The sequence below is a fragment of the Trifolium pratense genome, linkage group LG2 (assembly GCF_020283565.1).
Source record: "Trifolium pratense cultivar HEN17-A07 linkage group LG2, ARS_RC_1.1, whole genome shotgun sequence".
Classification (NCBI taxonomy): domain Eukaryota; kingdom Viridiplantae; phylum Streptophyta; class Magnoliopsida; order Fabales; family Fabaceae; genus Trifolium; species Trifolium pratense.
Genome location: NC_060060.1, coordinates 65337274 through 65364659, shown reverse-complemented (window position 1 = coordinate 65364659; position 27386 = coordinate 65337274). Strand labels below are relative to the sequence as shown.

Below are 27386 nucleotides of genomic sequence, written 5' to 3'. Positions count from 1 at the left end.
TTTTCTTCGCTAAATTGGATTTTCTGCCCTCTAATTTTTCACAAACTTGTGATTTTTTGGCACCTTAACTTTCATAATACTAACATTTTTGACCCATTAATTTGCACAAACTTGTGATTTTAGCTCTCTAACTTTAACTTTTTTTGCAAAAGAATGATTCATACAACATGGGACAAGTGACTCATATGTCACGTCAACATGTCTTGTCACATGAAAAATGACTCACACATGAGGCAAGTGGCTTACATGTAACGACAGCGTCTTGTCACATGGAGTAACACTCATGTCACGTCAGCATGTTTTGTTACATGGAAAATGACTCACATGGTCACATGTCATGGCATGTGAGTCATTTTCCATGTGGCAAGACATGCTGACATGACATGTGAGTCACTTGTCATATGTGTGTTGACTTGGTTAGGAGATCAAATCACAAGTTTGTGAAAGTTAAGAAACCAAAAGTGCTACTATGAAAATTAATAGGTCAAATTGGAAGTTTGTTAAAGTTATGGGACAAAAAAATACAATTTAGCCTTTTTTTCTTCACATGTTCAAATACTTGTTAGTCCATTATTGACCATGATTAGGAAAAAATGTTGGATATATAAGAAATATGACTCTTATACTTAATTTTTTTTTTTAAAAAAAAAAGTCGGCATGTGACGTAGAGCTAGAGTTGTCAAAATGAACTAGCTCATATGAGACGACCCACCAAGCTCATATAAATGTAGGCCTTGAGCCTTAAAATATCAGCCGGATTTTTTAGGGCTTTTTAGTCCAACTCGAAAAAGTCTAAATTTAAATAAGGGCATTTTGGCCCCGCCTGATAAAACTCGATGCCCATCCGAGTTAGTCTGCTTACGGCCAAGTAGCTTGTTTGACAATTCTAAAACTATCAAAATGGGTTAGCCTGTAAGGGCCGACCCGTCAAACCATCTGATTTATATATTTGAGAACTAGGAAATAATGTATAACGATATTTTAAATGTACTAAGGTATATTCCTAGTATATACCATAATTAAGCTTAGTATTTAAATTGAACCATAGTAGTAGTACTAAAGTAGGTAGTACTGTAGTCTGTCCTGTTCTATTTAGGTGTTCCAATTGAATTGTTATACTGTATGATGATGATCACTGGTTAGTCTCATTCAACAATTGAGCGCTCGCAGTATAATTGAGTGAGTATATATCTCCATTAATCATAGGCCGTTAAGTTTCATTACAAACACGTGAGAGTCAACTTAACAATCAGTACACTAGGTGAAAGAATTTCATAGCTTAATACAAACATTTTTATTTATTTTGGGGTTTCTTAAGAGTTGATATCTACGGCAGTTATCACACTAATTCAATGTAGATTAACTTATCTCTCATTATTTGGTGCTCGGTGGAGCACTTTAATTCAACATGTAGGTAGTTCTTTCTATGACTTAACTCTGAATATATGTTAAATGAGTTTAAATTCCATCTCAAAGACTAACTCGAAGGGTTGTGTGTTCAAATCCATTTATATATTCAACAGTTTGAAAATATGAGTAATGTGAGACTCCAACCAACTTCAACGCTCACGCACATGTCTAGCGTGAGCCTGAGTTCAATTTTGACATTTGCAATCTTTAACCGAACCCTAATAGCATATTAGATTTTTATATTGGTCTAGCCTAACTCATCCTTAAAAAAATCAATTTTTAAGGTGAGAATTGTCTCTTACTTATAAACTTTTGTCTAGGCCAACTCACATCCGATGTGAGATTTCTTAAAACACCCCCTGATGCCCAACATTATTGGGTTTGATGCGTGGATATAAATGGTTGGTGTCCTGATAGTGGGTATCCCAACAAATCTTGAAGAGACTCTGATACCATCTTAAATTAGTTCGAATCTCATCCCAAAAATTAACTCGAAAGATGAAGATGTTCAAACACATTTATACATTCAATTGTCTAAAAATATGAGTAATATGAAACTTCAAACAATTTCAACAATAAATATCCGACTAGGAAAACAAATCTTTTAGGCTTATATTGAATAATTTTATCAGACAATGTAGACTTTTCTCATGTGCTTAGATTGATAGACACTTATGAATGAAAATGGTTTAAATAATTTAATAAAACTTTTTTTCTAGTGTTAAACATTTTTTATAGGAAATATACTTTTGTAGGAAACGATTTTTGTGTTTAAATTTTACTGAAAATTGAGTGGAACGAGATGTCTAAAAAAATATTTTATAAAAGGAGCTCAACTTTTAGTGAATAAAAAAAGATGGACGTTATAGACATGTTTAACATTTAACAATATGATTCACCAACAATATTAAAAGCAAGTGGAGGATAAGTTATGGGTTGTCGATACTTAAATTAATGAAACAAAATCCCTAACACTATCTAATCCAGTGTGTAAGATCATCAAATTGAACATAATCTCGTACTTAACACATCTATAGTGGCACAAAGCAAAGAATCTTTTCCTGTGCTGAACATAAAAAACTGAAATTCAAATTGAACAAACAACTCCTTGGAAAAATATCATGAGATGCCCAACTGCTATGATATCCATGGCTCAGATCTTGAGGTACTTATCCCATTACTTATTTTGGAAAAAATATTTTTTTTAACTAGGGTACACATATTAAAATAATAACAACTGCTTTGCTGTATGTATGCAGTTCAAGTAATAGTTTATTTTGATACTTTGTATAATATGAAAGAGTGGTTCAATTTGTGCATGATGTATAAGTCATGAAAAATATCAATGAATATGAATATTACAAAATGGTTTAATGCGATTATGCGTTTTAAGGGCCTGATTCTCTAGCAAATGAATATAACTTATCGATAATGTATTTCAGGTTACTCGTTTCAACAAAATGATCACTGATGATTTGAAATGAATCACTCCAATTTTAACTCTCAATAATGTGTTTCCGGTTACTCGTTTCCAAACTTAGAACACAGTCTCTTTCTCTAGGTTAGAGTTGAGATTGAAATTGGGTTCCAAAACCCATTAAATTTATTTTCTTTCACAATCCCATTAATTAACTTGCATGCAAAAACTAAAAATGCAATAGATAGTATTTTTTTTTAGGTTTAATTACTTGTGGTCCTTCTATTTTATTAATTTCTGGATTTTTTGTTCCCTCCTAATTTCACAAATTTGGCCTTTTAATTTTGTCAATTTTTAAATTTAGGTTCCCTAATTTTGCAACTTTTGTTCTCTATTCGAAATAATTCAAGTTTTATTTTTGGTGAGAATAATATTCGGCCAGATTTACTTACTTCGCAGCTGGATTATAAATTACCGAACTCTCTTCCCTTGAGAACCTGAAGGTTAAGTCCTACCACAATTCTTGATGGAAACGTGAAATACAAATAAATTTGTACATTTAATGGAGAATAAGGGTGTGAGGCAATTAATATGTTACACTTCATCCTTTTTTAAGTGTCGTTTTAGAATAAAGTTTTCCAACTAATGTAGTGAACTATTATATTTCTTTTTCCAATAATACCCTCATTTAATCCACCATTTACACTCTCTTTTCAAGTAAATTTAGCATATACACTCTATCTCCATTAAGTTTTACGAAAAATGAGAACTGAAATTATTGAGACAGTAAGAGTATAAGAATTTAAACTAAACGATGCTTAAATATGAACAATTTTTTTTCTTTCTAAAACAACACTTTAAAAAGAAAATGAGGGAGTATGTGAAATGCAGAAAAAGAATGCTCAAGGAAATAAAAATTAACAAAGATTAATGTTGGATTTAAATGTACTGTTAAATATGTTTGGATCTCATCCCCAAAAGCTAGCTCAAAGGGTGAGGTTGCCCTCACATATTTATACACTTCACATCCCGGGAACCTAAGCAATGTGGGACTTCAAACAATCTCAAACAACACAACACATTCAACACTCACCCTCACGCCTAGCGTGGTCCTGGGTCAAATGCCCACATTGCAGTCCTTAACCCGGCTCTGATACCATGTAGAAACTCAAGAAAATATGAGAAATAATTGTATATTCATTGTGATAATCAAAGTACAAGTAAAAACTCCTATTTATATTATAGGATTAGACAAAGAAAATAAATACATATAAATGCTAATGATCCTAATTTAATTACAATATAAATTATTATAATGAGAGAATCATAACATATAAATTATTATAATGTGAGAATCATAACATATCTTAACATGTACGTCAACTATGAATTGAAAGAATGTTGAATTTATATATAATGTGAAGATTAATATTTTGGCGGAGATTAACGTATCTCTCGTGATCTTAAAGCATTTGACCCGATGTTTTCTCTGAATTATATATATTAGTAGTTTTTTTTAACATATTGAAAGAACTTGAACTATATACCTCTAACTTTTTAACATTTAGCTCAACTATTTTAAATAGTGTAGCTACCCATCTCACTCCTATACATATGTGATGTGAGTAACTATTTATTATAACTTGTTGAAACTTCAACACTCACACTAATTAAGTAAAAAATAAAAAACATTCACACTAATTAAACGTTATGTTTTATTTATAATTGAGTTTTCTAAGATTAACATCACCGTAAACATTGTGTCAGAACAAAAATAACTCGTGACATAATGCATATAAGACAGTATAATAAATGAAACATGTGGAGTATATGAATACGTACGAATCTCTTCATAATTTTATTCATGTTACCTCAAAAATGTACACAAAATGAAGAAAAAATATCCGCAATACTAAAAATACACAAGGCAATACATATAATGAGACAGAAAATGAGACCACACCACAACACAAGGAGCATGGCTTAATCAACGGATCATGCCATGGACCTCTATCCTTCAGAAAGTCAATATCTTGTAGGACCACAAAGTCACGTGTCGAAATATAATTGGTTGATTCAGATTTTCCATTACCATTTGAATTGGATTATGAGTTGGTAATTGTTGTGTACGTTCATAATAGAAGTATGATTATAGATTTATTTATGATTATTATTGTTGCATTGTACCCACTACTTGGACCACAAGTTCGTTCATATTATGACATGTATCTTAATGCAGCCACGCGTAGGCTTTTTATAAGGCCATTTCTTGTCAATTTGTACCCCGTTCCCATCTGCAAAAGAAAATTTCAAGTGGAAAAATCAGTGTATCTTTCTCAAATAATTAACTAGGGTATCCATATATATAAGTCTAATAATTGATTTTACAAAAAATTTAAAAATTGCCTATGAAAAGGAGAACAAAATATTTACATTTATAAGGATAAAGATTGAAAGGGACACACACGATCAAAGTAGGGAACATATTTTATTTATTTATGAAAATTGTCAAAATACAAAAATAAAATATTATATTTCTTCAACAATGACATATTTGTTATCTTTTTTAGCATACATACAAAAATGAATAATAAAGTAGAAAGGGAGTTTATTATTATTAAAATAATGAAATCATGTGATTTTTGCTTGTGTGTCTAAAAGATTTGGTTTCGTGGCTGTGATCTAACCACACAAGAATTATCCAATCTTGCAATTAAAATGCTAGGGTTATTGAGAAAAAATTCCTTATATTTTTGGGATTAACAAGATGTATTTTGATTTTATTTAAAGATAAGTAATTTACATATATGGTGTGCATGTTTGATGTAACGTTAGATCGGACAAAATCTTAGTTGTAAAGTTGCATGCATATGATTTTGTCGAATTTACCCAAATACCAAACAAATTCTTACTCCCTCTCGTTACTATTAATCATATAATAAGGGTAGGATGAGTAATTCAACTGATTTAAGGAGTTGGAGGTCTATGATTCGAGATAAAAACTAATGTAACAACTAGAGACTAATTATTATTATTTTGTTTTAAAAGTTGATACTAGTAGTATTCTTTAATTTACCTGAGCAACGATGGTTATGTCAAGGATAGAATCCCCAAAAGGTAGGACACTGCTATTAACAACAAAGAGATTAAGCTTTTGAATCTCAAACAATACTTTGAGCAAAAGACCCTTTTGCTTTTTGCAGTGAATCCTTATGAGTACGTCCTTGTCCAAGATTCTTGCGTCCACATGGGGTTCAAGAACTTCATTATTACCACTACCAGCTTCAGCTTCAGATTCATCATTGCTTGATGAATCGTAACTTAGTTGTGGTCCATTATTCATTGTCACTACACACTCAACAGGACTAGTACTATTACTATTCTTGTTCTTTTCCTCTAATACCTTCAAACGTTCTTGAAGCTCTTTCACATACTTTACTGCATCTCCTAGGACTGAAGCCTTGTCCATCTGTACATAATTCATTCACAGTGTCCCAGACCACTCGTTAGAAATATCTTAATAATAATAATCAAGTTTAATTATTATGAGATATAGTGTAACTTATTCATTTTCTTTTTAATTAAATGAGACATAGTGTAATTTATTGAGATGTATTGGTAAAAAGCATATTCTTTGTACATGATGTAAAGTAATTTTGTTTTGTGCACATCAAATAAAGTATAATCTAAAATGAATTGATGGGCCATGACAATTGCATCATGTTGATGTGGATTGATCACTCGTTGAGACATCAACTACAATTACTAGCAATATTAGGTGTTTGTGTGGGCATTGCCTGCCCCAAATGTGGGTACATTTTGATTTTGTTGTTGGTCATCTCGTGAAAGTTTAGCTTTCCTTTTTGGAAAATGCTAAACAATGCTCCCGGGATATTGGTTAAGGGAGCAAAAATAGTAATTTGACACTGAAATTTGTGCCGTCAACTTCTCAAAAGTTTAAATAGTATTATTTTCTATTCAAAACTTTCTTTTTTTAGTTTTCTTAACAAGTGTTCCGAAAACACCAGTTAGCATGACCCTTTTTTTTTAAAGTTCGGTATTTGGTATAGTGTCGTCAATGTCCTGTCCAAATTATGAATATTGAGTCTATTTTTTCTTTTTCCAAGTCATATTTTTTTCCCGAATTTATAATTTATACAATAAATAAATAAAATAATATTAGATATATCTATAAATTGATGCCTAAAAAAGTCGTGTCTTGGATCCCCGCTCCTCGCAAACACTGGATGGCAAAAAAACCCAAATTCGAGAGACCCACCCGAACTCAAACTCAAGTCAACGGGCGAAACCCAATTTGACTGGGTTTAGGTTTGGGTTCGGGTGACACCCGATAATATGGGTGTGAGTTTGGTATCATTCAAACTCACACCCGAAACCCATACACCCACCCGAAATATTTTATAATTACCTAGTTACCCACATAGTCTCTCTCAATTTCCTCTTGAAAGTCTATATTGTAATTTCTTGAAAGTCTATGTTTGAAATTCCTTGGAAGACCTTAATTTTAGTTGTAATTTAATTCAAATTCTATGTTGGAATTTAATTTCTTAAATTTGCAAATTATTTTCAAATGTGCTGCGGGTTTGGGTGAAAAAAACCCGAACCCAATGGGTGTGGGCGTGGGTGTTGTTTTGCCACCCAAACAACCTTTGGATTTGGGTTTGGATTTGGGTGATGATTTCGGGTGTGGGTTTGGTAAGTATCAAACCCGCACTCATGGGCGCCCGTTGTCATCCCTACTTTTTGGAACCCCTGTTTGTTTGGTACTCCCTCCGTCCCATTATATAAGAGCTACTTTGACTAAATGTATTATTCATTCATCTTTTTTTGACTATATTTTTCTAATAACATATAAACGTAAATATTAGCATATGAGATCTTGTTTGATTTGGTTTGAAGAGTATTTTCAAAATATCAAGTTTTTATGATTTTTACAAATAGACAATTAAAGATATTAGAGATCAAAGATGTTCGTTGACATACGTGTTGTGGTCAACTAGGTCTTATATTTTGGGACGAAAGGAGTATAAGATTAACTAATTTGGAGGACTAATTTCAGCTATTAACAAGAGTCTAATTAAAGTCAAGTCTGAGTAAAATGGGAATGAATTGTCTCTCGTGAAAAACAACTGGAGGAGATGCAGTGATATGATCCATCATTCATTTAATTTATTTTATAATAAGTTAATATTCACATCTAAACTAGGTTATGATTTCACTTAAGAAAAAAGGGACCGAAGAGGATCCTCTCCCGAGTAAAATTATATATGAAATAGTCTAATAACCTAAAACTAGAGTAGAGTAAGTTATGAGGTATCAAGTCTATATACCTGAGGGGAAATTCTACTATGGGCACAAGCCTAAATAAATTTAGTTTAGGCATACTCACAATCAAGATTAAAAATTAAAGATAAAGTAATTAAATTAATATTGATTGATGTAATAATTTTATTTTTCTTTTAATTTTTTAAATTAATGTGTATGTCTAAATTTGTGTCTATTACATTTGTGTCTATAGTAGAATACCTCTATACCCGAGTTAAATTACATGTTTTTTGTTTTGATTATTTTTTAGTGAAGATAAACACCAGTTTGATTTGTTAAAATTAAAGTTTGAATAAAACAATTTTAATTGTACTGTGTTTAATTTAAAAATTGTTCTAAATACCGAAAAAATCGGAAGATAAAAAGTGGACAAAAACAATGAATATACTAATTGAATTGTACTTACGATTACTTTTTCCTTTACCTAATTTATTTCTTCATTTATAGAAGTTGAAAGTGACTTTAAAAATATAAAATTAATTTTTTCATGAATATACTAATTGTCATTGAGTTGTACTTACAATTATATTTTTTTCTTTACCTAATTTTTTTCTTCATTTATAGAAGTTGTAAGTCACTTTAAAAATATAAAATTAATTGTCATAGATGTTTATTCATTTCAAATTAATAAATTTGTTTCTGTCGACATAAAGAACTCAGTCTTTTCTAACAAAAAAAAAAAACTCAAACTTTAATGCGGAGTTCAATTCCCATAAATAGAAAGTAATTCAATTTTATTCCTTCAACAAAAAAAAAGTAATTCAATTTAAATTACTTATCTTTAATTCTTTTTATATCCAGACATAAAATTAATACTCCTGTGTCGTTCTCAATTTTAATAATTAATTTACAAAAAATTAAAAATAAAAAAATCACCCTGGACCAAAAAATTAAATAAAAATCACCATCATAAAATCTTTGAGTTTGTGAAAAAAATCTTGATGAGTTAGTTCATGAATGAGAAATTAGAGTACTATACCTTCTTCAAACCAGGAACAAGAGCAGCTAGAGCAATTAAGCATTGGCTAAGTTTCTCTCTTCTCTTTCTCTCAGCTATGATGTGGTCCTGATTATGTGCCACAGACCTCTTACTCCCTCGATTTTGAGGTAATTGAACATGTTTTTGTGATGACAATGGAACAACCTCGTTCTGTTTTGTAGTGTTTAAGGTACAGTCAAAAGACAGAATCTGAGAAGTTGTTGAAGAAGGAGAAGAAACAGGGGAAACATCTTGCAAAATAGTGTTTGGTTTCAACTTTTTGTTTGGTCTTTCCATAGAATAGCTTTCAGATTGTTCTAGTAAAATTTCATCTTGTTGAAGAACACTTGCTATGTCATGTGTAAGAAATTCTTCAACACCAAACAAATTTTGTTCACATTGTTGAAACAAATCACCACAACCCTCTATGTCAATTTCTTCAAAGAGCTGAACAAAATTTTAAAATGAAAACATAAATAAATTCAGTTCAATTATGCATATAATTAGTACTATATATGTAATTAGAGCAATATATTGAAAAAAAATTCTTACCATATTAGATAACCAGCTAGTTGATGATGTGTTTGAAGATGTGTTTAATTTATCCATAATAGTATTGATATTATTGAATTAATTACACCTTTGGTTCACAATATTTCAGAGATTGTTGTTCCAATTTTAGGTATAGAACGTGTCCTTTATATAGACTCTCTAATTTACCTTCCGGAGACCTACCAAGGATTTGTACCATTAAATTGTTATTACTATATTACCCCCCCCCCCCCCCCCCCCCCCTTGTTTTTTATAATAAGAAAAAGCTTATTTTTTAAACTAAGGTTTTTTTCAGATCCAGGAATCTATAAAACGGGGGTCGGAATAACTAAATAATAATTATAATGGTATTTAAATATACTCAATAAAAAATAAAAAAATACATCATATTGTTTATCTAAATTGTACATGACATTACTCTATATCATAAAATTCATCGACAACTGAATTTGTATTAAATTTTTTAGTAATTCTTCTCTCGTTATAAATAATCACATAATTAGTTTGAAATTCATTTTCTATCTTGTTTCTCAACCTATTTTTTACAATCTTCATAGTAGAAAATAATCTATCACTTGTAGCAAACAATCCGAACTAACTTAATTGAATTTGGACTTTAGTAGTGTATAATATATATTATCAAAATATTTTAAAGTAAATTGTTACAATTACTATGTTGTGGATACATGTTTTGCACCAAACAATAGTTACTAATCTTTAAACACATATTTTAAATATCAATTTATGTGTACATATATTTCAAGAACAAATATATGAAGAAAAAAAAAATACAACAAGAGGCACTACAAGAAAATACGTGATTTGCTACCAAAAGTTTGCTACGAAACGTTTTACTAGTTAATTTCAAGTATATTAGCCACCATTCGACTTAAATTAATTTTATATTACTTTTTTCAACAAATTATTACTATTCTTATTTATTTATTTATGTTTTAAGGCTTTATCTCATTGTATCTCAGAACACGACACCGGTTTTACTCTCTATGGTGAAACCGCTCCCGATCTCGCTTCGATCTCCTTCACACTACGACCTCGCTCCGATCTCATTCTCGCTGCAATCTCGCTCCGATCTCGCTCCGTTCACGATCTCGCTCCGACATGGACTCGATTCTCTTCCTTGTATTTCTCCTTCTCTCTATAAATTGTTGTTCGTTTTCTATCCCTCTCGTGGTTGTTATTCTTCGTTGAAATTTGATGTTCTCCTCTGTTTCTTCTCCGATTGTAGTGTATATTAAATTTCAACACTCTAATTTAGTTCCTTTTCACTAATTGTGCTTTGGATTTGAACCCTGTGAATTTCATGTTTAGGTTTTGCATAAATTGAATTCATTAGGTTTTGCAAAAATTGAATTTAGGTTACTGAATTTGTTCACCAAATTGACAATTAGGTTTTGCAAAATTTGAATTCAGGTTACTGAATTCACTTTACTTTATGCGATAGAATTAGATGATACTTATTGGATTGATTCTATAATTCACATTTCCGGTGGCTGGTATTTAGATGATACATAATTCTTATTCTTACAAAAAAACTTTGTGTTGAGATAATAATCCCTCTGTATATTGATTGTCACTTTCTTTATATGTGTTCATAATGATTGCCTTTTTTTCTAGTGTAGGTGATTTGTGATATGGTTTAGTAAGTTAACAAATGCAGCTTTTTTTCATAGATTATTCATATAAACCTTAGCAGCTATGTCTTTTGATAAAAAATGAATTGAAAGTTAGACGAAAGTCTTACATAGCTTAGAGGTATGCATGCCTTAGTATGAATATACTTATGTAGTTATAACTTATGACAGTATATAGATAGCTATTCAATGTATAATTTTCAGCGTTCAAAATAACACTTCTTCAGTCAAGTCTTCATTGCAAACTACTTTATAGCTAATACTTATTGTGAAGGGATTATTTATATTTGATGGATTGTAATGAGTAGTGTACGGTGCCTGTAGTCTTTGATACTTTCAATTTGAAATTTGAGTTTCTTTTGTTTTTGTATGCTTAATTATTGTTTGGCAAATAGGCATGTGAAAATGCATTGCGGTGCATTGGTAATAATGATGTTCAAAAGCTTGGAAGAAGTGTTTTTCCTGAAAATTTGAAGGCTACTACTATCAGCGAGATAACTAGGCTCAGGAACGTTGCAATGACATCAATTACTTCACGTTCTGGTATATCTTCATCTGCTCCATTAAACATTCTTGCTAGTATTTTAGGTATTAATTCTACTAAATTAATTTCTCTAAAATCAAAAGGAATGCCTCTAATCACCATTCCTCTGACCAAACTTGACCTCTGTGGTTGATGAACGGACTATCCAGATGTCGGTAAGTCTACAACAAGAGACAGATACTTTACTTCAGTGGTCAGATACCAAAGTAGAGAAAGCTGGTAAGTTCATTTACTGGTGTTTCTTGATTGTGGATGCCACATTTATCTTCTGCTAATTTGCTTCCTTAATCTGTTTAATCATTTTAAGATGTTTGTTGAAAGTTGACTGCTTCTAACTTCTAAATTTAGATTTAGGTAATGAAAGTTACTTTTGTTTTACTTGTTTGACCAGATTATTCCAAAATAACTTGTATTGGTCCTCAGACAAAGAGTAGGAAGAATTCTTTCCATGAGTTTTTGTCATATCAAAATGTTGAAGACTATCTTTTGTTTTTGTTATTATTAAAACATCTTTTTTGTTAGTTACTATTGTTTGTTACTCTGACATTGGAAGTAGCGGTTTATTGTGTAGGAGAATGTATATTTCGTGTTGGTTCAGTTCGCTACAGAATGGATCCTTCCAGGCGGACACTTCAGAGGATTTCAGGTGAATGACATTTTGAAATTTCTTATCATTTTATGAGCCAGTGGCCTGTCAAATTCTAAAAACTCTGCTGCTATGTTCTCCACGATAATTTGTTTGCATTATATTGTAGATTGTATGTTTGGACAAGGAGAGGTTGTAATACTGTAACATGAAATAAAATAAAATCATTAAGTTCCTTTCTTTTTCTGCCATGCTGGGGATATTAGTAGTAGTATGGCCGTTATGGTCATTCGTTTATTTTCTGCTGGTCCTATCTTTATATTGTTTTGAATACTTTTATCTCTTCCAAGCAAGTTAATAGGTTTTATCACTATATTGATATTACAAAGTTTACCTTAATTTTCTTTGTAGATGATGAATCCATGTCCTCTGCCTCAATCAATTCAGGTTTGGCGTCCAAAAAAGGTTACATTCCAAGGAGATTAGTGTTTGGAAATGATGAGTAAGTGCTTTGTTCTTTTTCATCGAGTTTACAATCTTTGATGATGAGTGTCAAATTTCGTCGATGTTATTGTTGGCTGTCTTTTTTAACAAATAACTATGCAGAAAGTAGGTGAATAAGAGGTGACCATATAATACAAAGTCCTGTGTTCTATTGAATTATTTGAATCACTGTCAATATATTTGCAGATATGTCTGAATTGGCAATGGGAACCAACTTATCAGAGACCCAAAGAAACGAACTAGAAAATTGGCAAATGAAAAAGTTAGACGAAGCTTGCACACTGCCAGGCAGTGGTTGGCTCGTAAGCAGAAGTACTGTGTAAGACCCCTAAATTCCACTTTTAATTTATATGAGTTTATGGAGTAAATTAAGTGTGGAAAGGATGTTGAGTTTGGAAATGAAAAAAACAAGGTTTTGGTTGTTTTGTTGAAGTCTGAACAAACTCGTACCTTTTTGAACCCTTTACGTTTTGATTTGGTTTTTATGGTCAACATGAAACTTGTAGATCTCTTCGTTAGCTTTCCAACGAATATTGGTGCGTCTCAATTGGACAACCAGAACTCAAGTTATGATCGTTTCCGTAAGAGGCGGATTCGCAGAAATTTTCCCACACTTCCTAGCACTCGAGCCAGGCACAGCAGAGGCCCATTTTAGGCCAAAACCTGACCATGGGGGCTGAGCATAGGCGCATGGTACTGTTCACAGGTGGACTTTTGTGACTTTTAGTTGACTTTAGGGGTTTATGCACCCGGGACCTTTGTTGCTTAGTTTTTCGCGTAGATTTCGTTTCCGAGGTTTGTTGTTGGGCTAAGGAATGCTATTTGGATTTGTCTTATGGAAGACCATTAGTTATAGATAGGTTGATTAGAGTTCGAGAGTTATTAGTTCGAGTATCGTCGTTATTACGATATATTTTGCTGAGATCGTGCCTGTTTTGTGTTCGAGTGTCAGAATGACACGGGGTTTGTTTTCCTAGTCTTCTTATAGGAATGAGGATGATCCTGTGTCTTTAGAATTTCATTTTTCGCGTTATGCTAGTTTTTGAGAAAACGGGCAATAGTTTACCCGCTGTCGTAAAATTTTACGGTTTCGAAATTCAGTAAAATTTTGGGTGGAAGTTTTATATATCTGCGCGAGTTAGGATATGTCCTGAGAATAATTTTCGAGAGTGTTGAAGAAAATTACAGTCGCGGAAAAAGATTCGGCGATAAGTTTTGGAATTATTTTGAGACGGACTTCCGTTCCGTAAGTTTTCTGTTTTTACGAGTTTTGCTCGTCGCGGCGCGCGAGAGCTATGGGGCGTGAGAGAAAATATCTAGATATTTGTTAAAGTAAAATGGATGGCTAGGATTTGATCTAGAGAAAGTGCTTTTGATCCAATGGCCAAGAGTTACCAAGACCATTTGTTAGTAAGGAGGTTTAGGCACTTTGGAGACTTAGAAAAATCAGATTTTTCATCCTTTCTCTTCCTCTCCAAACCGTGAAAGCCACTCCTCATTTCTATTCATCACAAAATTTTCATTTCATCATCAAATCCTTCCTTTTCAAGCTCTTTGGAACCTAGACTTGCTAAGGGAATCACTTCACTTAAGGTAACTAACCTCCTCCTTTCTTTTAGTTGGTTGAAACTCATAGATGTTAGGATTTGTTATGAATATGTTCTTGAGCAAATATTCTAGAAATTTAGTTTGGTTCCATGGGAGTGTTTATGGGTAGTAGACTAGCTTGTTTAAGCTTGGCATGTTGTGATTTCCATGGTGATTAAGATTTTCATAAAATCTTTTGTTAGGGTTTGAAAAACTTATTTGAAATGATCATAACTTTGAAAAATTGTTTTGTGCTTTTCTTTTTGGTGTTGTTTATGAGCTTAGTAGAGAAATGGATGTTAGATTATGGCTTTAATTTTGTGAAACAAGGAAAAATAATTTTGAGTGTGTTCTTGAGGATTTTATGAACATATTTTTAGAAACTTTTGTTTTGATGCTCAAAGTGGTTTGGTTGATCAATTTCAAAGACTTGTGGACTCATAGATACATGCTAGGTATTAGTATTGGAAAAATTTTGAGTGTGGTCCTTATTTTGAAAACTTTTGGTCATGAGAAATTTCGGAAAAGTGTGGTAGAGGTTTCAAAATTGGTTAGGGCTTTGAGGGAGGCACAATGGTGGCCTAGGGCGAATTACCATGCAAAAATTTTTGGGAAAAAAAATGGTTTTAGTGTTGTATGTGTGTTAAAGAACCTAAAATTGAATTTTCGAAATTTGAGGCTTTGCCCGGAAAATTTTTGGGGCTTGGATTAGTAACTCGGGGGTATTATGGGATATTACCATGCCCTCGGAAGCGAAAATTTTTGAGCGGAAGTGCCACTTCCATTTTGGAGGGCAGAACCTAGAGCTTGTGTGGGGGGGGAAAAATTGTGAAATTTTTCTAAGTCCACAATTTTGTGAAAAATGAGCATGCTTTGATGAAATGATCATAGGTGGGTCAAAGTTTGATTATAGGATTGTATTTGGAAAGAAAAACTTGAAACTTGCGACGCAAGAAAAACTCGATTATTTTGTCGAGATATTTTCGTAAAATTTTTAGGTTGTTTTCAAGTGTTTTGGTAGTGTATGAAAGTGTCCTTTGAAGTTTAAAACCATAGAGAGCAATGGTATGCTTTGAAAATGAAAATTTGTGGGAGAATGCCTTGATTTCTCAATTCTGGACGAACTGTGCAGGGGCATTTTCGTCCATTTAAAATTGTTTCAGTTCCCTCAAAACTTAACCATTTGATCCGTCTTTTCGAGACGAAGAGTTTGGCGTATGGTTCGTCTCGAGTGGACAAGAGTTGAATTAGTTATGGTCATTTTAGTTTGAAAACTATTTTGTCGAAAATGTGTTTGTTTTGTGAAAAATAGTGTATTTAACTTCGGGAATTTTTAATCACTATGGGGAGGACTCGGAAATAATATCCGAGAGTGTTAGGAAGTGCCTTAGACACCTCTAGACCTTTGTTGATAGGTTTAGTTTCGTTAAGATATTTTGGGAGAAACTTATGCTTTGTCCGCTCACTATTTTAGGAAGCACGTAACGGTAGAATAGAGCGAACGTTGTGGTTTTTGATTGGAAGCTTGCCGAGGTAAGGGCACCTTCTATTTATGCCTTACTTCCGACAATAACATGTGTTGTTTTGGCTTGTTGTTTATGCACTGGTTGTGAGTGCTTTGTATGGTTGCGTTATGTATTCTCGTAATGAGTTATGTTGAATACATATTGGTTGTTTACATATTATGCGAATATGTATGTTGGAATGTTTGAGATTACATATTAATGAGAATATGTAAGTTGTTGCATTAGTATATGTAGAGAAGGCGTATGCTCATGCATTCATAGTGGGTATTTGATCTGAGTGATTGTACCCGGTGATACTCCCGCCTTTAAGTGAGCCGGTATTTGATCTGAGTGATTGTACCCGCCGTTAATGGAGCCGGTATTTGATCTGAGTGATTGTACTCGGGGTATTCCACCAATTGAGTAGGTGTTTGATCTGAGTGATTGCACCCGGTGTTATCCCACCGTTTGATTCCGGAATCCATGCATGTGACGATCCTGTGACGGGGTGTCACACTCATTCATTAGAGGTTTGCATTAGGCTATGTGCGCATTTTATTTATTATGCATGTGTTGAGGAAAATGATAAGTGTTTAGCCGCTTTCTATTTGGTATTTGGTATTTGTATTTCCTGTTTCCAGTTGGTGACCCTTATTTTGCATGCCATATCGCGGGCTCCTCCCACCCCCAGACGATGGAGCGCCATCTGAGACCGTAGGCCGTGTGGACGGCGAGGACTTCGTGGACTATCCCGGAGTGTAGGGAGTAGCGCTTGTTAGGCTACATTTTGGTAGGCTTAGGGCCTAGTTTGTATTTTGGATGACTGTATGTCTTATACATTATACTCAGACATGCTTAGTGCCTTTTGGCCTTGTGATATATTCGGTTCATAACTCGTGTCTTTTGGTTGATGAACTTAATGTATCCGCCGTATGTAAATTATTCAGGTACACACTTTGCTTCGAGGAAGCCCTGTAATATAATGTGTTGATGTTATATTTATTTTTCTATTGAATGACGAATTGCCGAGATAGCTGCGGGCGTTCACGCGCGCCATTTTATTTAAGCGTGTTGTTTTAAAAAAATAAAAAATAATACCCCTTTTTATGCTTTGAAAAACGGGGTATTACATTTTGGTATCAGAGCTCGGCATTAGATCTTCAAAGGGAAAGTGTGTACATGAGTTAACAGTCTGAGGTCAGTTAGTTTAGAGTTGGATTCGCGTCGGGTTAGCGAATTATTTGTGGGTAGCAGTGTGTCTTGTTTGCTAGTATTGGCGCATTAACTCGTTTCGTTAATGTGTGTCTTCAACCAATCCGTGATTCAACTACGTTTGGCGCTTATCAAGTTGGATGTGGAATTGGAAAAAGATTTATTAGGCCAAGTGTGTCTCCGTGGGGAGCATCAGTCCTATGGGTGAAAAGGAAAGATGGACTTGGAGCGAATCAAAACTACAAGGGATTCTTGGAAGTGGCATTGGACGTGGCCACTCGACAATGTTGAGTGTGGACGAGTGGACGTCGTTCTTGTAAAGGATTACAAGTACGGAATTATTTAGGGGAACCTCTTAAGAAAAATATTGGATGTCTTCTACGATGAGTTCGGGACGAGACTCGATGAAGCCGTTTAGTTGTCAAGAAGGTGCGACCGTTGTGGAATGGTGGAGCAGACAACGAGGTCAATTGGTATTAATTACGACGATTGGAAAATCATCGAGGCAAGTCGCACTAGAATTGAAGGACGTTGCGTGTCAAGAGTGAGTGAACCTAGCGTGGCTAGACGACGGTTATACCGACAATGGGTACCTTAAGGGTTTAAGTTGAGTGTTTAAGACATATGGGATTATGAAATGTGAGTATTAAGGTAAATCACGTGATGATTTAAGGTAGGAGAACAAATATCACGTTGATAAGTGATGAACTATGCGTAGTTCAGGGGATAGTAAGTATAGGTGTCGATGTGAGACAAGAATATAGTTGGTTAATTTTTGGATCAAGGGTGAATTTGGAGGGATGTTTAGGTAAAGAACGAGTAGTTCAACCTTGGAAAATGAGTTGTGTGTCGATGTTAAGCGATGCTAGAGGTATAAGTGTGGAAATACCTAGAGAGTTGTAGCCGTGTAAGCTAGAATTGTTAGTTTTGGCGGGTAAAACCTAAGAGAAATTAAATTTCTCAAGTAGTTTGACGGGATTAGACCATGAGTGAGTAGAGGCTCGGTATGAATGGGCATTTAAGTTAACGATTTCGATCGACCGAGAGGGACGAATGATCAAGTAGCACCTTGAGTTTATGATATCATAGTAGTTGAAGTGGAAAATTTTTGAGTAAAACAAGTTATGGACGGAAATTTTTAGAAAATTTTCTAGAAATGTCGTAGATGAATAAAAAAGGGGTTCGTTAGTAAGAGTACTAAGACAATGAGAGTGATAGTTGGAAGGACATTTTGTTGAATGTTAAGATGTAATGGGAAATTTGGATGATATGGCTAGTATTTTAAGTTCTTGAAGATTAGATTCAAGGAGTTGATTTATGCATCGGACCTATTACGGAAGTTATGGTAGCGTATGATTTATTCTTGGTGGGTAGTCTCAAGAAGACGAGCATTAAGATTTGAGATAAGTGTCGGACACTAGATGGATGAGCAAGATGAGTCAATTTGGAAGTTAATCATAATGACGTTCTAAGGATAAGGTTAGAGATAGTTATGCATAAAGGGCTAATAACTAGGAACATGGATGGTTAATTATTTAGAGTGTTCGATTACGAGGAATGTGTTGGTTGCATCTTAGAGAAGGCTAGAAGTGAGTAAGAACTTTTTGAGTAAGTAGATGCGTCGAGATGAGCGGCAAGAACTTGTGCGCGAAGTGGGTAATTAGTATTAGAAAATACTATAACTTTAGATAGTTGCGACGATTTGGGGAGTTGTAATCACCAATCGGATGTTGGGATGGTATTATTAAAAATGAGATTGGAATGAGATTAGTGTATGAACGAACGGTGCGGCGAAGTTACGAGATCAAAAAAAAAAAAAAAATTTTAAGGATTTACGGACATTGGTGAAGTTGTAAGGTTCTACGGAGATGACAACTTCATTCGGAGTATTTATGTTGTGGGCGGTTGCGACTCGTAGACAAGATCGAGGTAGTAAGAATTGAGGAGACATGTAGAAAACCTCGAAGAAGACGTTGGACCTTTGTGATTCAGATGAATTGAGTACAAGTGGCTGAGAGTGCTATTGTAGTTTGGTAAAGATGGTCTATGTCACCATCATGGTTGTCGACTATCTAGTGACAAATTGAGGAACTGATCGTCCTTAATCTCTTGTTATTAGTAGGCGGAATCGTGTTGACTGGAATGGACTAGTTTGGCCAGCTTTGGTAGTGCGTAAAGTTTTTGAAAACTCTTTTTGGAAGGTAGCCGTCACTGTTTCGTGTAAACTTAATGAAATGGACTATGATGCGGAGGCAGAAGAATGTGATGTTGGAAACGTCATGTGATAACTTAGGTTGCGGACTTTCGTGAAGTTAATCTAAGTTATTACTCTCACTTTAGTTTCGAGGACGAAACTTCTTTTTGGTGGGTAGTAATGTAAGACCCCTAAATTCCACTTTTAATTTATATGAGTTTATGGAGTAAATTAAGTGTGGAAAGGATGTTGAGTTTGGAAATGAAAAAAACAAGGTTTTGGTTGTTTTGTTGAAGTCTGAACAAACTCGTACCTTTTTGACCCCTTTACGTTTTGATTTGGTTTTTATGGTCAACATGAAACTTGTAGATCTCTTCGTTAGCTTTCCAACGAATATTGGTGCGTCTCAATTGGACAACCAGAACTCAAGTTATGATCGTTTCCGTAAGAGGCGGATTCGCAGAAATTTTCCCACACTTCCTAGCACTCGAGCCAGGCACAGCAGAGGCCCATTTTAGGCCAAAACCTGACCATGGGGGCTGAGCATAGGCGCATGGTACTGTTCATAGGTGGACTTTTGTGACTTTTAGTTGACTTTAGGGGTTTATGCACCCGGGACCTTTGTTGCTTAGTTTTTCGCGTAGATTTCGTTTCCGAGGTTTGTTGTTGGGCTAAGGAATGCTATTTGGATTTGTCTTATGGAAGACCATTAGTTATAGATAGGTTGATTAGAGTTCGAGAGTTATTAGTTCGAGTATCGTCGTTATTACGATATATTTTGCTGAGATCGTGCCTGTTTTGTGTTCGAGTGTCAGAATGACACGGGGTTTGTTTTCCTAGTCTTCTTATAGGAATGAGGATGATCCTGTGTCTTTAGAATTTCATTTTTCGCGTTATGCTAGTTTTTGAGAAAACGGGCAATAGTTTACCCGCTGTCGTAAAATTTTACGGTTTCGGAATTCAGTAAAATTTTGGGTGGAAGTTTTATATATCTGCGCGAGTTAGGATATGTCCTGAGAATAATTTTCGAGAGTGTTGAAGAAAATTACAGTCGCGGAAAAAGATTCGGCGATAAGTTTTGGAATTATTTTGAGACGGACTTCCGTTCCGTAAGTTTTCTGTTTTTACGAGTTTTGCTCGTCGCGGCGCGCGAGAGCTGTGGGGCGTGAGAGAAAATATCTAGATATTTGTTAAAGTAAAATGGATGGCTAGGATTTGATCTAGAGAAAGTGCTTTTGATCCAATGGCCAAGAGTTACCAAGACCATTTGTTAGTAAGGAGGTTTAGGCACTTTGGAGACTTAGAAAAATCAGATTTTTCATCCTTTCTCTTCCTCTCCAAACCGTGAAAGCCACTCCTCATTTCTATTCATCACAAAATTTTCATTTCATCATCAAATCCTTCCTTTTCAAGCTCTTTGGAACCTAGACTTGCTAAGGGAATCACTTCACTTAAGGTAACTAACCTCCTCCTTTCTTTTAGTTGGTTGAAACTCATAGATGTTAGGATTTGTTATGAATATGTTCTTGAGCAAATATTCTAGAAATTTAGTTTGGTTCCATGGGAGTGTTTATGGGTAGTAGACTAGCTTGTTTAAGCTTGGCATGTTGTGATTTCCATGGTGATTAAGATTTTCATAAAATCTTTTGTTAGGGTTTGAAAAACTTATTTGAAATGATCATAACTTTGAAAAATTGTTTTGTGCTTTTCTTTTTGGTGTTGTTTATGAGCTTAGTAGAGAAATGGATGTTAGATTATGGCTTTAATTTTGTGAAACAAGGAAAAATAATTTTGAGTGTGTTCTTGAGGATTTTATGAACATATTTTTAGAAACTTTTGTTTTGATGCTCAAAGTGGTTTGGTTGATCAATTTCAAAGACTTGTGGACTCATAGATACATGCTAGGTATTAGTATTGGAAAAATTTTGAGTGTGGTCCTTATTTTGAAAACTTTTGGTCATGAGAAATTTCGGAAAAGTGTGGTAGAGGTTTCAAAATTGGTTAGGGCTTTGAGGGAGGCACAATGGTGGCCTAGGGCGAATTACCATGCAAAAATTTTTGGGAAAAAAAATGGTTTTAGTGTTGTATGTGTGTTAAAGAACCTAAAATTGAATTTTCGAAATTTGAGGCTTTGCCCGGAAAATTTTTGGGGCTTGGATTAGTAACTCGGGGGTATTATGGGATATTACCATGCCCTCGGAAGCGAAAATTTTTGAGCGGAAGTGCCACTTCCATTTTGGAGGGCAGAACCTAGAGCTTGTGTGGGGGGGGAAAAATTGTGAAATTTTTCTAAGTCCACAATTTTGTGAAAAATGAGCATGCTTTGATGAAATGATCATAGGTGGGTCAAAGTTTGATTATAGGATTGTATTTGGAAAGAAAAACTTGAAACTTGCGACGCAAGAAAAACTCGATTATTTTGTCGAGATATTTTCGTAAAATTTTTAGGTTGTTTTCAAGTGTTTTGGTAGTGTATGAAAGTGTCCTTTGAAGTTTAAAACCATAGAGAGCAATGGTATGCTTTGAAAATGAAAATTTGTGGGAGAATGCCTTGATTTCTCAATTCTGGACGAACTGTGCAGGGGCATTTTCGTCCATTTAAAATTGTTTCAGTTCCCTCAAAACTTAACCATTTGATCCGTCTTTTCGAGACGAAGAGTTTGGCGTATGGTTCGTCTCGAGTGGACAAGAGTTGAATTAGTTATGGTCATTTTAGTTTGAAAACTATTTTGTCGAAAATGTGTTTGTTTTGTGAAAAATAGTGTATTTAACTTCGGGAATTTTTAATCACTATGGGGAGGACTCGGAAACAATATCCGAGTGTTAGGAAGTGCCTTAGACACCTCTAGACCTTTGTTGATAGGTTTAGTTTCGTTAAGATATTTTGGGAGAAACTTATGCTTTGTCCGCTCACTATTTTAGGAAGCACGTAACGGTAGAATAGAGCGAACGTTGTGGTTTTTGATTGGAAGCTTGCCGAGGTAAGGGCACCTTCTATTTATGCCTTACTTCCGACAATAACATGTGTTGTTTTGGCTTGTTGTTTATGCACTGGTTGTGAGTGCTTTGTATGGTTGCGTTATGTATTCTCGTAATGAGTTATGTTGAATACATATTGGTTGTTTACATATTATGCGAATATGTATGTTGGAATGTTTGAGATTACATATTAATGAGAATATGTAAGTTGTTGCATTAGTATATGTAGAGAAGGCGTATGCTCATGCATTCATAGTGGGTATTTGATCTGAGTGATTGTACCCGGTGATACTCCCGCCTTTAAGTGAGCCGGTATTTGATCTGAGTGATTGTACCCGCCGTTAATGGAGCCGGTATTTGATCTGAGTGATTGTACTCGGGGTATTCCACCAATTGAGTAGGTGTTTGATCTGAGTGATTGCACCCGGTGTTATCCCACCGTTTGATTCCGGAATCCATGCATGTGACGATCCTGTGACGGGGTGTCACACTCATTCATTAGAGGTTTGCATTAGGCTATGTGCGCATTTTATTTATTATGCATGTGTTGAGGAAAATGATAAGTGTTTAGCCGCTTTCTATTTGGTATTTGGTATTTGTATTTCCTGTTTCCAGTTGGTGACCCTTATTTTGCATGCCATATCGCGGGCTCCTCCCACCCCCAGACGATGGAGCGCCATCTGAGACCGTAGGCCGTGTGGACGGCGAGGACTTCGTGGACTATCCCGGAGTGTAGGGAGTAGCGCTTGTTAGGCTACATTTTGGTAGGCTTAGGGCCTAGTTTGTATTTTGGATGACTGTATGTCTTATACATTATACTCAGACATGCTTAGTGCCTTTTGGCCTTGTGATATATTCGGTTCATAACTCGTGTCTTTTGGTTGATGAACTTAATGTATCCGCCGTATGTAAATTATTCAGGTACACACTTTGCTTCGAGGAAGCCCTGTAATATAATGTGTTGATGTTATATTTATTTTTCTATTGAATGACGAATTGCCGAGATAGCTGCGGGCGTTCACGCGCGCCATTTTATTTAAGCGTGTTGTTTTAAAAAAATAAAAAATAATACCCCTTTTTATGCTTTGAAAAACGGGGTATTACATACTGTCAGTTTTTCACAATATTTGGGAAATGTAACAAGGATGATGGAGGGAAGTGTCCTTACATTCATGATCCCTCAAAAATTGTTGTCTGTACTAAGTTCCTGAAGGGTTTATGTTCTACTCCAAACTGCAAATTGACTCATAAGGTTTTGTAATATATGGGGTCCAACGAATTGAATGTGGTCACTGCATTTGCCGATCTGCAAACTAAATATTGAGTTTAATTGATTTTTTGTGCAGGTTATTCCGGAGAGAATGCCTGATTGTTCATACTTTTTGCAAGGTGCATCGTAGAATGTTGTTTTCAAGTAAATAATATTAAAATATGATTCTGACAATTTTTTTTTTGGCAGGCCTATACTCAAACGAAAGTTGTCCATATAGACATGTCAGTGTGAATCCTAAGGCATCTATTTGTAAAGGTTTTCTTAAGGGTTATTGTGCTGATGGGAATGAGGTATTAGTCAACTCTAATTAATTTCCCGTTGAAATACCGGATAATTTGAATTTTGGACTTTTCTTTTTTAGCACAATGAATCAATTTTTGTGGGTGGAAGTTTATTACGGTCCGTATTTCAAAAATGTTAGGAACCCCTTAAGAAGGTTGATTTTACTTACATGAATTCTATCATGGCAATGATGAAGGATCCTGAAGTTGATAAAGCATTTGGATGGGTGCTTGAAATGTAATTTTCTATATCTTCTCTAAATTGTATTTATCAACTGCAAGTTTTTAGTAAGTATCTTCTCTAAATTGTAGTTTTATCACTCTAGTTCTTTTTCCGATATCACTCTAGTTCTTTAAATAGTTGGAACTTCATTTGTTAAAAGTTTTGTAAGATTGTATCTTTCTAGTTTAAGAACTTTTGACTCTTATATTTAGGACCGGAGGGAGTAATAGATAAGCATCTATCTACGATTCTTAATGTCTTGTTCTAATATTGATGCCAGTTGACATTTTGAAGGCTTTAATTATATGATGTTTATGTAAAATTCAGGTGATCGAGTAAAATTTGTCGGTAACTTTCCACCTGCCGTCTCATCACTACAAAATTATTCTTCAAGGTTTTTTCTGTCCTGCTTTGGCTAAGGCTGTAAAAACAATGAAGAAGGGAGAGAAAGTTCTCTTGAATATTAAGCCAGAATGTAAGTAAAATTTTTGTTGTTATTATTAGAATTATGTTGATACATGTTTTGCTTGTATAAGTAGTTTATTGAGTTTTTTAAGTTCTGCAGATGCATTTGGTGAGGGTGGAAAACCTTCATCAGGAGATGATGGTGTTGTGCCTCCCAATGCTTCACTCCAAATGGATCTTGGGTTAGTCTTGTGGAGGATTGTATCTGACATTACTAAGGATAAGAAGGTCCTTATGAAGATCTTGAAGGAAGGAGAGGGATATGAAAGACCAAATGATGGAACTATGGTTCTAGGTACAGTTTTGCTAATAAAAGCTTTTAAAGGTTTTTGTACTTTGATTTCATTTGTAAAGGTGAGAATATTATGTCTTCATTTTCTTTAGGTTTTTTTAGTTTTGACAAAGTTGGAAGATATACTTGATTACTTATATAATGCTAACATGTGTTTAGTTACTTTGTTATGCGTAAAATTTAGTCTTGTAGTTGTAAATCATGTTCATTTATTTTATTTTATTTTTTGGTAGAAAAATCATGTTCATTTAATTAGGCTTATTTGGATTTTTTAATAGATGATAAATAATTTATAATTAGCTTGAATTTTGGGCATGAATTCATAATCAGCATTTTATAATATTTTTTTTTATAAACGCTTGGATTTGGCTGCCAAATCGCTAGGACTGTATAGCTACAGATTTATTGCGAAATCGTTGTGAAATATCCTAGCGATTTAGTTAGGAAACATAAACATTTGAACATTATTTAACTAGGCATTAATTGGGAACTAGCTAGGATATTCTATATATTAGTTGCAAATTAGCTAGGAAATATTTTTATAGGTGATTTGCCGCCCAATCCATGCTACACCCTATACGACAGCTAATTCACAACAAATCTGTAGCTAACTCTGTTTTACTAGAGATTAGCTACGGATTAGCTACAAAGGACGTCGTAGCAAATCCCGTATTTTCTTGTAGTGAGGGAGGACCTTAGCCCCTACTTGCCTCCTTATGTCCATCTCTGTTTATAAGATCACGTACATAAATAAATTGGACTTCAAATTTTTATCATAAAGTTCGATTTAATAATTTCAAAAAAAAATTATCGGTTGAACTATAAGTTCTAGACGTAAATAATGTTTTATATATCACAAAAACAAATGAATAATATTATCGTGATGTGGTCTAAAAAAATCTTTTAGCTAAAAACAGAGATTTGTATTTTTATAAAAAATGAAAGATATTGGCACGTGGGAAATTATCTTCACCACTGGACAAATGAAGGGTGGCAGTGATACTGCACAATATATGGGCTATTTTTATTTGAAGATTTTTTAAATATAAAATAAATAAAAAAGTTTGACAAAAAAAAATATTTATTTATTTATTGAATAATGTGACAGTTTTTGACAAGCTACGTTTAACCTGCACAAATACTAAAATTTGTGTTCCATACCTCAAGTGTAATACTAGCCATTGATTTATCATTTAATATTTCAATGGCAAAGATTTTATAAGAATAGTTTGGTGTGAGAAGCATGCAATATTTTTCCAACCAAAAAGTTCATGCCGTATTACTGACAGTGACATAGCATTTGGTTACAGTGTTTACTTTTCATACCATACAACTCAAGCAGTATTGTTTTTCACATTTTTCACAACCAATAGTCCAATACTACTTAAATAAATATAAATGAATATACATTTTCACAGACTAATCTAAGAGAATCAATCTCACCGCCTAATTGCGGGACTCAATTTAAAGCCAGAGTTTTTTTTTGTTCGGTATGGACTTAGCCCACTGAAATTGGCACTAGTGGAAATCGAACCTGAAACTTTGAGAGGAGCATACTCCAAGGGCCCAAGCCAAAACCACACGATCAACTCCAAGTGGGTTTCCCTATTGTGCAGTTTCATTGACTGGATAGACAGAAAATGTCAACTAAATGTCACGCAGACTAATTTAATTATGTGGATGTGACACTTTTCGTTTGTCCAATCAACCAAAACTTTATAGTAAGACCAATGTAGGGACCCTTTTTAAAAGTCCTAAAAAAATAAAGGAACTAAAAACATATTTAACCATATATAAAATCGAAGGGAGCAGCACATTAGTATCAAACAACTCTTAAAAACTTGACAATGAAATACTCTGTCTCGAATTATAAGGTAAAATATAAAATTACACTTATTAGAAAAAAAAAATATGTCCATAAAATCTAACTTAACTGGTAGAAATAACGAAATTGATATGTTGATTGGAGTTCGAACTCCGATTCATCCATTTTAATTTTACTAGATATTTGTTATGAAAAAAAATAAGGAAAAAAAAAATTAAATGCAATTTGCATTTAATTTCATGAGAATAAATTAAACAAAATTCGTGTTTGAGTTCTTTCTCTGCAATTGTTATTCATAGAGTTACCACTTATCATCTCTATTTTGAACTTGAAGAAATTTAGGAATTTCAGATTTGAGTAATACAAATTAAGAATTGTAAAATTTATGGTTATTTATTAAATACATAGTTTTCTCTTCTTTTTTTTTGTCATGGTGTTTATTTAATATTATCAGGATAATATTAGAGTTATATATATTCCTATGGTGGATGGTTTGAAATTATTATATCCAAGGTAGTTTTAACTGAGTTAGTGGACGGTCATTATAAAGGTAATCGAAG

General features: G+C 33.9%; 3 protein-coding genes across 3 annotated transcripts; 2 read left to right on the top strand and 1 right to left on the bottom strand.

The window, feature by feature from the left end:
- Positions 1-4654: 4654 nt before the first annotated feature.
- Positions 4655-9855, bottom strand: LOC123910022 (transcription factor bHLH18-like). The gene is made up of 4 exons (XM_045961043.1): positions 9705-9855; positions 9153-9599; positions 5904-6296; positions 4655-5121 (listed from the first exon to the last, which is right to left on the bottom strand). The coding sequence occupies exons 1-4, from the start codon at positions 9759-9761 to the stop codon at positions 5044-5046; spliced, it is 975 nt and encodes a 324-aa protein (XP_045816999.1). The 5' UTR covers positions 9762-9855; the 3' UTR covers positions 4655-5043.
- Positions 9856-10694: 839 nt separating this feature from the next.
- On the top strand, positions 10695-16637 carry LOC123909181. Its single transcript, XM_045959958.1, has 7 exons — positions 10695-10951; positions 11752-11899; positions 12027-12119; positions 12472-12546; positions 12898-12988; positions 13177-14583; positions 16052-16637. Exons 1-6 carry the CDS (start codon positions 10709-10711, stop codon positions 13184-13186), a joined length of 660 nt encoding a protein of 219 aa, XP_045815914.1. The 5' UTR covers positions 10695-10708; the 3' UTR covers positions 13187-14583; positions 16052-16637.
- Positions 16638-23598: 6961 nt separating this feature from the next.
- LOC123909180 (zinc finger CCCH domain-containing protein 7-like) lies at positions 23599-25163 on the top strand. The gene is made up of 6 exons (XM_045959957.1): positions 23599-23719; positions 23814-23856; positions 23927-24030; positions 24162-24259; positions 24572-24719; positions 24810-25163. The coding sequence occupies exons 2-5, from the start codon at positions 23829-23831 to the stop codon at positions 24573-24575; spliced, it is 234 nt and encodes a 77-aa protein (XP_045815913.1). The 5' UTR covers positions 23599-23719; positions 23814-23828; the 3' UTR covers positions 24576-24719; positions 24810-25163.
- The last annotated feature ends 2223 nt before the right edge of the window (positions 25164-27386 follow it).

Coding starts and splice junctions, on each gene's coding strand:
- LOC123910022 (XM_045961043.1), bottom strand. CDS start 9,761: ATGGATAAATTAAACACATCTTCAAACACATCATCAACTAGCTGGTTA. Junction 6,297..9,152: donor TTGTTCCTGGTTTGAAGAAG/GTATAGTACTCT, acceptor AATTATGTACAG/ATGGACAAGGCTTCAGTCCT. Junction 5,122..5,903: donor ACATAACCATCGTTGCTCAG/GTAAATTAAAGA, acceptor TTTCTTTTGCAG/ATGGGAACGGGGTACAAATT.
- LOC123909181 (XM_045959958.1), top strand. CDS start 10,709: ATGGTGAAACCGCTCCCGATCTCGCTTCGATCTCCTTCACACTACGAC. Junction 11,900..12,026: donor ATCAATTACTTCACGTTCTG/GTATATCTTCAT, acceptor ACTTGACCTCTG/TGGTTGATGAACGGACTATC. Junction 12,120..12,471: donor TACCAAAGTAGAGAAAGCTG/GTAAGTTCATTT, acceptor TTTATTGTGTAG/GAGAATGTATATTTCGTGTT.
- LOC123909180 (XM_045959957.1), top strand. CDS start 23,829: ATGCCTGATTGTTCATACTTTTTGCAAG. Junction 23,857..23,926: donor TTGTTCATACTTTTTGCAAG/GTGCATCGTAGA, acceptor TTTTTTTGGCAG/GCCTATACTCAAACGAAAGT. Junction 24,031..24,161: donor ATTGTGCTGATGGGAATGAG/GTATTAGTCAAC, acceptor CAAAAATGTTAG/GAACCCCTTAAGAAGGTTGA.